Consider the following 11,578-nt stretch of genomic DNA (forward strand, 5'->3'; position numbering starts at 1 on the left):
GCAGCAACTCATTAGTTCACAAAGTGGATGATCTGATTGATGCAGGGCGGCAGACCAAGTACAATTTCATGAGACTTTGCAAATTGAAGCATGTTGATTAATTCTGTCATTATTCCATAGTGAGTTTGTCAGATCAGCATAGTGTAATACATTTAACACGTTCTATTATCCACTTTAATAGGGCCGTCTTTGAAAGATTTCTGTTGGTTATTAGCTCATTTTGTCTTTATGACAACAGTTTCTATGAGTATCGAAAGTTAATTAGATTTCTTTACATTTTCACAGCACCACTATTCACTGCTGTGGCATTAGATGTCCATCAAGTCAAATCTCATCTCTGAGATATTCTGCAGTTGTCAAACTGAGCCCTGAATTTATAAAGCAAGTAGCTTTCTGCAAGTCATCATTGTTTAAATAGGTGGTTGGTGGTTGAAGGTGGTTTCTGGCTTAAAACTAACAAGGAGCTGTATTTTTTTTTTTTTTTTTTTTTTTTACTACAACACATCCTTCAATGGCATCAATGTGAGCATTTTTATTCTGTGTGCAGCATGCAACACCAGGTGCATTTGTTGAAGGGAACCAGGATCAGTGGGCACTGGGCAGCAGCTGTTCAGGGGAAAGAAAGCTGGCATCATCCCAGCAGGACGCCAGTTTCCTGTTTGTCTGCAGCTCATCTTTAAAAGCAAACCAATCCACCCTGTCTCGTCAAAAATTGCAAGCAGTCTCAAAGGTAACAACTGAGCCAGCATCTGTACCTCTTTATCCTGCCAGAAGTTCCTCTGTCGCCGTCATTACTCCTCTGGCACTGACCACATGACTGCCTGTCATCTGGCCTCGAAACCTGCAAATGAATCTTATTGTTTCAGACACAGCTAATGATTTATTTACAGCCTCTGCAACTGTTTCTCTGTCTGACGGTGGATTCCTTCGAAAACGTCATGGACTGGCTTGGTTATACGTACATTTCAGTCCCACAGGAGCGGAGGTGCCCGAGGACAATATCATGCAAATGAACAATTAACTGTTTGGAACTGGGAGTCAACTCTTATTCAAAATATAGCACAACAACAGCACAGCATAGGGATGGAAGAAAATTTCCTCCAAATCTGCCCAAAATGTCCTTTATATAAAACTCATTTGTTTTTCCAGCTATGTTTCGAGGGAGGTGTAATTGTTGTCTGAATTATATTCAGTGGCAGCTCTTTTTTCAGTGAAGGAAGTCCTTCTTTTTGGTCCTTTATGCAATTTCTGGTGAAGTGGTTGATGTGGTGCTCAAAACATGAACAGACATTGGAAACCAGGATTGTTAAGTGTAGGCAATAAGTGTAGTTGTAAGTTGTAATTTAGACAATTTTCCCTGCTGGACCGATTACTGATACACAACCATAATAAACAGAAATCATACTTTTGTCATTGAACATTTTGAAGACGCACTGAATCTGAACATTCTACAGTTCACTTCAAACTCTTGAAATTACAAAAGTTTTTGGAGAACTTGAAAGCTTGGCAGACCTGATGTGCTTTGTTACAGGAAGGCTAGCCCAACTATGAATGGTTTCTGTTACTGCCCTCGGTCACATAGACGATCAACTCAATAACATTTACTTTCAGTGTAACCGTGATAATGAAACGTGATTGATGATTCAACAACATCCTTTGTAGAATTATTTCAAGTTCCACGTTGCGTCTTTTATTCAAAATACTTGAGAATGTAATCAGCCCAATAAGTCCAACATTTTACTGGAATTACGTACGCTGCCCTTGATCTTTACAAAAGATATAGCCTATGGGTTTTAAAGGCATATTTAGTTAGTATCAGTATTTAGTAACTGATATTGATTTTCTTTCAGATATGAAGATACCTGCAGGATCTCAGCTCCCCCAATGGAATAAAATAACAGGGAATCCACTTTGTGTTTTTCACTCTATCAAAACTTTTCATTCAGCTCAATGTAGCTTCACCCATTAAATCTTCTGCATAGATTGTCCCCCAGAGTTTGACTTGCGATAGTAAATTCAGATGAGGCCCTATAGGCCAAAATATGTAAATTCAAATATTTCTCTAATTTTTCAGTCGGAGAGCAAAGAAGACACAAATCTGTGGAAAATAGAGAATCTGATTCTTATGTTCATCAAACGGCTTTACCTCGCTTCCCCCTGCAAAGAGACAGAGGGAGTTCAGCCAAATCATGTCTGTCACTATTGTTCAAAGTTGTAAGTGTACGTTGGTTTTCTCACATTGATGTATGTCTGAACATTTAGTCTTTCGACTCGCAGTCACAACAAACAGCCAGTTGTGTGATTTGCTGTTGCTTCAATAAATTTGTGAGCAGAGACTTTGTAAAGGGAGAATTCATAATAATGAGAAGATTCATTTCCCAATTTTAAAATTTCATGATATATTATACACTTTAGCTTCATTTATTAATGTTATTTATGATATTGAACTCTCACCTCCATATCAACTTGAGAAAACAATAGCAAAGAGTAATAGCTGAGCTCAGACAAGAAATAATATACCAATATACAACCAACCCGCAAATGGGCAGAAAATAATGATATTAAGAAAATATGTGAGATGGTTGCACATATTGGTGACATTAGGACTATCAGTGCTGTCATCAAACATGATGCCACATTACTCAGAAGAAGTCTGTGTTTTCTCAGATGAAATACTGAAGCCATCTGTGTTTCCAGAACAGCAGATCGTACAGTACACAACAGATCTTCTGCAAAAGAACACGTATAGAAGCAGGGGGATGAAAACGCTTTACAGGCTCATTCATGTTTTAGGAATCTGCTACAATAGTTGAAAAACTGGCTTTTCAACTTGTCTTTTGTTCGATTTATGTTTTATAAAAATCTGAAAAATGGCTCATAAACTACAGAGAGGTTTGAGTAAATGTTGAAGTTGGTCACTTTTCTTTTTCTCCAACGTCAATGAAATCTTAAAGTTGGCTTTCAGCGACATAATACTGAGATTTAAGGTTGTACAACTTGCTGTGCTTCAAGAGACATGTTATTGTTTACACATCTTTGCTTCATCAGCCAGTCCTGTCACCAAATCTTCATATCATTCATTCAACACAAGCACAAATCAAAACTCCATAATGTGATTGATATATTACTGATAATAACGAATCTATAGCTACAGAGGTGTTTGTATTAAAAATGACATATTCTAGCTCAGTCTTTGTGTCGAGTACAGTAGGTTATTAAAATGCAAAGCATGTATTCTATTATTATCTCAAAAGTTTTGCCATTAGTGTGATGTGTCATTAAAAGTATAACCAGCAATATTCAAAGAGTGATGTGTCAAATGAAAGCCAAGGTAATCAATTAAAGATTTTGGCGCAGGCTCTCCTCAATACTGCAGTTTTGTATGAACCAGTTAATTCAATCTGGCAATCTATTAGCTCTGAGACGTTGTTATTGGAAAAACACTTTAGAGACCTGTCTACAGACGGCCACGGGGCCATGAATCAAAAACATTTTTTGTTGTGAGCCGAGGAGTGCGTGATACCGCTTTTTAGAAACTGGTCCTCCAAACAGGCAACCATGAAGCTTGGAGAAAGAAATGTCATGTGTTGATGAATGGCTGTCTTTATGCCCTGCTCCGCATACAAGTTTACCTCTTGGAATATAATAAATCATGATAAATTGGGTCTCTTGGTCGTACAGACTAATTATTCCCCTTTCATTCCCCTCCCTGTCATATTTCTGTATCGAGTTTCATGTCCTGAAGGTTCATTGCTCAAATGTGCAACCTGTTCCTCCTCTTATAGACCATTTCAAATTTTGCTATGCTTTCTGCCAATCACCTGCCCAATTTGGTCTCACGGAGCGGGATATTTTATGACTGACACTCAGTGTGACATCCTGTATTACGGAGGCTGATTGGAATAACAGCTCTGCGAAGGTCTGGCAGCCGGCTCGTCTGTGTTTCAGTGATCTGAATCCAGCAGCCTCAGCGAAGCTTTCACACACACACACAAACAGAAGGTTTTCTCAGCAGTTTGAGTGTTGTGCTAATCGTCTCTAGTGTTACTGGATTGTTTCAATTTATTGGCGTGAGCTTCATGAAGCTGGAGATAGAGAGCTCGATCCCACCGAGCTAACATGCTATCAGAGACAGTGCTAATATGCTGATGTTAGGCAGTTTTTATGTTTACCCTTTTTGGCCATTACTTAGACAGTTAATTAGCAATAAAGCTAAGTTTCATAGAAAAGCTTTTTGCTTCTGCCATTTTGCCTTTAAGAGCAAAGGGAAAGACAGGACATGTGGGGAAAGAGAGCAGCAGACTAACATGCAGCAAAAGTCCAGATGTCCCCGAATAGAATTGAGGCCTCACTGTTGTTGCTGTGAAATTTGTACCTGATGACGGCGTTGAGTGAAAAATGGAGCGGTTCACAGAGGTAATACGATTCGTCCTGAGCGATGGGTATCGGATTTCATGCCAATTTGTCAAGCGGCTCCTCAGATATTTCACTCAAAACCCCAAATATCGACCTCAGAGGAGATCTAATGGGGAAAGTCAGAGTCCCCATGAGACAAATTCAATTTTAAAGCAATTCATAAACATATTTACAAGATTTCTGTGTGGACCAAAGACCAAAGAAACAGCCGGTCTGACAGACAGACAGACATCAGAGACACACTGCCAGCGTCTTAAAGTTTCAACTGGTGTGCCTCTTATTGTTTCTGGAAAGCTTTTTAATATGTCCTGATAAACAGCATGAAGGTGACGTGGTCTTCGGCCTCAACATTACTAATAAAAAGTTACACTTTTTATCTGTTTACTGCTCGACACAAAAAGCATTTGAAACTTACTCCATTTTATTGTGATTCTATTACAATCCCCCAAACACAGTGAACGTCTTTATTATCCCACGTTACCTATCTGAAGTCAAACATTGCTTTAGAAACTATTTCTCAGTGATGTGGCAGCAGAGCAGAAAGCATGTAATTACCCCGCGGTCCCATTAAGGTTGTTAAGATCAAACTGTTGCACACAATCCAACCTGAACGTAACCAGGCTGAACGTCTCCGAGTGTCCAACAGCTACCGTCCTCTGTCTCAACACTGACTCATGTCACCAAACACACTCATTCGTGTCTCTTTATCTCACCTGCAAAGAGCAAAGTGACGCACTGAGTGAAGCACAATCCTTCTCGGCAGTATCGTCACACGTCAGTGATTTATCATTTGGTTTGATAACATTAAAAATACATGTCAGTACAAAGCTATCTCATCCATTTCCTGAAGCCATGACATGTCAATGTGAGAGTCACAGCTGTTCATCGTCAGTGGAGCGGTGACACATTTAGTTTAGTTTACTCTCTCAGCATCCTTAGTTCATCCCGAACGTATGAATGAAAGATATTTATAAGTATGAAAATGCCCTTTTTTCTGAGTCAATCACAGTCAGAGAGAAATATCGTTGTCTGTTTGATGGAGTGATGCGCAGACACGTAAAGGACTCGGACCGTCGTAGGAATGTTTGCTCTGAAAAGCTGCTGGCGGCTAAATGAAGTCACGTAAACCTCAGTTCTGTCTCATAAATATGTTTTGCTTCAGTCTGGCAAGAGAGATTTGAAAGTGACAACACAGGACTCGGCTTGCTATCAGCTGGCCCTGGTTATTGTGTATTTGAACATGTGTGCCTTGTTTTTGTAGGCTTTTGTTTTCACTGTTATTAACCTCCGAGCAAACAGTCGCTGCTTGGCCAGCCCTGTCATAATGTCCTCTCTCCACCTGACCCCTCTCCCTCCTCTGGTATTAGAAAATATTGATGTCTCTGTGTATTTCTTGTGTCTGAGTAAGCTGTTGTTAAAGGGAACAATTGTTTGCTTCTGCAGATCCTTTGAGATTTAGCAGTAATTTCACAGAAGTCTGATATTGTGAGAAAGTACGAGTTTTACTGAGTGACTCCTGAGAAAAGGTGCTCTGTACAAAATAAACTGAGAAGCAACAGATTCTAGTTTGAATTACAGTCTCAGACTGATAATTTGCAGCTCCAAAAGATATATTCTCAAACTGAGACCAAATAAACAGTGTAGACGTAGTCCCAGTGCACGATGAGACATGTGTTTCTCATTGTCCAGAGGAATAAAAGTCCATCTGTAATCTATGTGACAGATTGCTTTCTACAAAGAGCTGTTTTCAGCATTGATGTGCTCTTTGTTAATGTCTTGTCTTCCAGTCTAATGGACTTTATATATACAGGTATACACTGCAGATAATTGCACCTGATTGTTAAATGGAATTCAAATCATGTCGTTAAGGCTGTTTGTCCACTCAGACTGGGCTCTGCTGCTGTCCAGCTTTGAAGATATGTACACAGAGTTGTATTGTATCCCGGCCATCTCCCTGTGAAGAGCATCGTCTGATCTTCTCTGATCGAAAAGTCACCGAGAGCTTCAAAAAGCTCGGCGACATGATCTCCGTGTTAACATTACGGTGTAGGTGCTCAGCCTCCAAATGCCACGTCGGTGTCCGCGCTGCAGTACGGCTGCTGAAAAACACCCACATCTGCAACAGGCGTAGCAGCGCAACACAGAACAAAACAGGGTGGAAAAAGCACTCAGGGAGGCTTATCACGGCACATTGTTCCCTTTGTTCCACTGGATCACGCTGTCATGCAGAACGCTGCAAACTCCAGAGCAAGACAACCTGTAAAGCTGAGTTTTGCTTTTAGTTAAAAGGGTCTTTTTCTATTCTTGTGAAATGTCAGCTTCTGCACGAGGACCACGTATTGATTGTTGAAAAGGCTGTCACATGTTTTAAGTTACGATACAAAATCTATAACTCAGTTATTCATGCCGGTACGGGGAGTTAATTCAGTTCACGTATATATAAAAAAAAAATTAAAAAAAAAAAAAGTTATCAATAAACGCTGTTATTGATGGTTTTCTTATTTATGACTACATGGAAACAAAACAAGTGTATAAGTAAATTTCAAACACACACTGTGCTGAATTACTTGAAAGGTCATTGCTTCATTTCACTAGATAATTCTGCACTTCTATTTTTTTATTCACTTTTGATATTTTAGTGCATTTTACTGATTACACTTAAATACTTTTTCATAAGTAAAAAATCGGAATACTTTTAATAACAAACTCAACAAAGCTGAGTGTCTTTTACATATGCTTTGGTCAAAGGTTAAAGGTCAAGGTCACTGTGACCTTACATTCATCCTATTCTCATAAACGAGATATCTCAGGTACACGTAGATCTTAGGTCATTGTTTTAACCTAACACAAACACTCACTTTGACTCCAGGATTAATTGATTAGATTTCAGGGGTTAAAGGTCAAAGGTTACTGTGACCTCAAATTTGGCCCATTCTTGTGAACTTGCTGTGTCAGGAACAACCTTGAGGGAACGTCATCAAATGTGTCACAAATGCTCACAGGGAGTCGAGGATGAATTGATCAGGTTTTCTTGGTCATCGTGCAAAAGCTCAGGAACAAACGTAAATGACGCGTCCACCTTTTAAAATGTGGAGCTTCTTTGCAGCAGCGTCGGTGTTCGAAGCCTCGTCCGCTGTCATGGCAACAACTTTGTTCAATCTGAATCAGGTTTATTGACCAAACATGAGAACACTTTCCTTCAAAGTTGTCACTACATATTTGTCTGGATAAAATAAGCTCCATTATTGCTTAGAGACATTACATTTTGTTGTTGTTAATAATTTACATAAGACAAAACTGAAAAAGAGGACTTTTGTCCCATCGAATACCAAACCTGGAACACAGTTTTCACAAAATCCTCACAACGTGAGTTTCATGAATAATAACTACATCACAGCAATGAATAAGATTAATGTGTCTGACAATGAATCACTTTTAAGAGACAGCAGATAACACATAATATAGGTGTTATTTATTAGATATTGATTTCTTTGAGTCCTTTTCTTTCTCTTTCCAGCAAGATTTACTCCAAAGGTACAAATTCATTTCAGATCTGTGTGATGTGATTTGGAGTACTTGCACTAATTCCTTTGACAAATAGCCATGTGACAGTCAAGCAGCATGTCCTCATTTGTTTGACTTGTTGCTGGAGTTGCTGTTAGCAAAGTCTGCGCTATGGATTTGGTTCATATTTGAACTGCCACTGCTGCGTTCATCCGAGAAAGACTCGTGATTTATTCAAATATAGATTTTAAGGGCCATATTTGTATACTGATTTACTATTTCTCTGTCTCTCTCTCTTTTTCAGATGTAAATGGAGCAGCAGCAGTCTCACCAAGAAAAACTGGACATACATACAACTTTAAAGTGCTCAGCATCAAAACACAAACAGCATCCCTTCTCTCCAAAGTCCTCCATCACTGACAATTAATGTCAAGCTGCACGCTGGAGCAGCTTAATGCTGCCTCGCTGGGTGAAACATCGCTAATGGAAAGAAAGCCTTATAAGATCCAACTCATCAAAATACCCCTAAATGCAGCATAATGCCTTCAAAAGTGTCATGTTTATACCTGTTGACCGTGGTGTGTTGGGCGAGCGCTCTGTGGTACCTGAGCATTTCTCGCCCGACGTCCACGTATGTCGGCCACATGTCGGTGCCTATACGGAAGACTGCGAAACCGCCGAAAAACTTCACCTTCACCAACATCCACACCCGCACCCTCAACCCACACGCCTTTGAATTTGTCATCAATGAGCCCAAGAAGTGCGCCGGCGTCACACCCTTCCTGGTCATCCTCATCAGCACCACGCACAAGGAGTTCGACGCGCGGCAGGCCATCCGGGAGACCTGGGGGGACGAGAGCACCTTCGGCGACATCCACATCCTCACCATCTTCCTGCTGGGCAGGAACACGGACAACGTGCTGAACCAGATGGTGGAGCAGGAGAGTCAGATCTTCCATGACATCGTGGTGGAGAACTTCATCGACTCGTACCACAATCTCACCCTGAAGACCATGATGGGGATGCGCTGGGTGGCGACCTTCTGCCCCAAGGCGCAGTACATCATGAAGACAGACAGCGACATCTTTGTCAACATGGACAATCTGATCTACAAGCTCCTGAAGCCCACCACCAAGCCACGAAGGAGATATTTTACTGGCTACGTGATAAACGGCGGGCCCATCAGGGATATGCGCAGCAAGTGGTACATGTCCAGAGACTTGTATCCGGAAAGTAAATATCCACCTTTCTGCTCGGGGACCGGCTACGTGTTCTCAGCAGATGTGGCCGAGCTGATCTACAAGACTTCATTACACACGAGACTTTTGCACCTGGAGGACGTGTACGTGGGACTGTGTTTGCGTAAGCTGGGTATACACCCTTATCAGAACAGTGGTTTTAATCACTGGAAAATGGCTTACAGTCTCTGCAGATACCGGCGGGTCATCACCGTCCACCAGATCTCCCCGGAGGAGATGCACCGCATTTGGAATGACATGTCCAGCAAGAAACACCTCAGATGTTAGGGGACATGAGGACCGCTCAACAACAACTTCATCTGGGGTTTTTCTGCCTTTTTCTCCTTCGTAATCACACTGAAAAATGTAAAAACTGTGAGGGCTGCTTGTGACTCTTTATTACATGATGTTTTCATTAACATCCATCTATGTCTGCTGATTACACCTCATGATTGTTATTGAAAGCATGAGGCTTGTAAAGCGTGTATCATCATGCATAATGAAAATGCGGTGTTGTTCCTGAAAGTAATTTCATTCATGTATTCCAGGTCCAAATTTATAGCTATAGACTATTCTGTATAAGCATTAAGTCAATCATCATCAAGCATCGAGTAGTGTGGCATAAGAGGTGGAGACAGTGTGTTGTTCAAACTCTCACACCAAATCAGTGTCATGTCAAAGTGTGAGACACCCGTCAGTCCACTGAGCGAGCTGCGTGTCAGCGTCACGTTTTCACGTGTCACCTGCTTCAGGAACTTCTTGGTTACGGAGGAAAAGATTTCCTCACAGACTCAAACTCTAGTTTCCAGGGTGAAAATCCAGCGCTGTGTTCCAAATGACGCACTTCCCTCAGTACACCAACACATATCGTTCTTCCATGTGAGGACGAGGCGTCCGACCGCCAAACCAAACGACCTGCTGCACTCGAACCACCTCCTTCTTTGACCCTGGTAACATGTACGTGTACTTATCACACCACAACCAGGCAAAACATGAGTGACTCGTGACTAAAGTACCCTGGAGAGGACTGACGGGTGCATTTCATGCTTTGGCGTGATACAGGGCTGCACATACCGACAGCCTTTTGCCCTGCTGGAGTGTCCTTGAGCAAGACACTGAATCTCTACCAACTCCATGGCTGCTGACCCGGCAAAAAGAAACAAATGTGCAGTAATCAATAGAGTATTAAAATACTATGTTACATCCCTATACTATACATCTTAAAAGTAGAAATGAAAGAAGAGTTTCTGAACAATAAGAATCCAAATGCATCTCTAATATGAATTATAAATAAAACAAACAAACGAGGTCTACACTCATGCTGCTCTCCCCTTTCTCAATCATTTATTGAAACTAAGCCAAGTTCAAAATATATCTTGGTATGTTATGAAGCAGCCCTTGATAATTGCTCATAAGGGAATTGAGCAGGCTTGATGGTAGCATTACTTTATCATGCCACATAGATAAATTCAGTGATGCTCTTTTAATGAATTTGCCTGATGTTTTTGTTTACATATTGTCATCATTTCACTGACTCTTATCTCGGAAAAAGACGTCTGTATATTTTGGTTTTTAGATGCATTTTGTTGCTTTCCCACTCTGACATTTTCATACTTGAAGTAATTATGTGTCCTCGGCTGTAAGCTTGTCATCACTGCAGCGGCTGCTCTTGGTTATGTATACATCAGCAGCTATTTCAGCTCATCCTCTCCTCCTCTCGTCAAGAGAAATACAGCATCACGTTGTGCAAGTATCGGTTTAATTGTAGCTGAAACCATTACAGACTGGATGTATTATCATACGTGTTGGACATATCGGTGATGACGGAAACATCACGACCGGCATCACGGAAAATGTTTGTGTTTCTCAGACGACCTGGTTTTTGAGGCCAAGTTTTTTTTTCTTTTTTCCAGATGTTTTATAGTATTATAAGCTGATGTGACATTTACTGTGAAAGCATCTATCCCACAAGGGGTTGTTGTTATATATTGTATGTTTTTTATATTAAAAAACAAATACTTGAATAATTAAAGTTATATTACTGCTTTTGCTTGTTGCCTTCTTCCAGTTTCCTCAGTTATGGACTTGTAGAAGGTTGTTGGTTCATTGAGCAAACTCCCTCAATCTTGCCAGCATCCACACAACCAACATCAGCAACCGTAAACCGCTGGTCATATGAGACCACGTTAGGCTGGAGCTACTGGAGCTGCGTGCACTCAAGCAACAGGCCATTTTATTATTCATGAACTTACGTTTCTATTTTCAAGAGGAGAGATATGTGATTTCAAGTTCTTGCTGGAAACACGCCAAATGAGGAATAATTCGTTTTAAATTTGTACCCAAAATCTGGTAAATAATGAAGCTTCTTCTGTATCATTAAATATTTAATAACGTGTACGTTTAAAGCTGTAAGTTTAAAG

At 40.6% G+C, this 11,578-nt stretch overlaps 1 protein-coding gene across 1 annotated transcript in view; it reads left to right on the forward strand.

The window, feature by feature from the left end:
* Nucleotides 1–11,206, forward strand: part of b3galt1b (UDP-Gal:betaGlcNAc beta 1,3-galactosyltransferase, polypeptide 1b) — a 48,238-nt gene extending 37,032 nt beyond the window's left edge. The window contains exon 2 of the mRNA XM_069702512.1: nt 8,225–11,206. Coding sequence (XP_069558613.1) covers nt 8,460–9,446 — 987 coding nt within the window. The 5' untranslated portion in view covers nt 8,225–8,459 and the 3' untranslated portion in view covers nt 9,447–11,206. The remainder of the gene's footprint in view (nt 1–8,224) is intronic.
* Nucleotides 11,207–11,578: the final 372 nt, after the last annotated feature.

This window comes from Brachyistius frenatus, unplaced genomic scaffold, assembly GCF_029030835.1.
Source record: "Brachyistius frenatus isolate BFR_SWC_R1_liver_20210118 unplaced genomic scaffold, ASM2903083v1 Contig_42, whole genome shotgun sequence".
NCBI lineage: Eukaryota > Metazoa > Chordata > Actinopteri > Embiotocidae > Brachyistius > Brachyistius frenatus.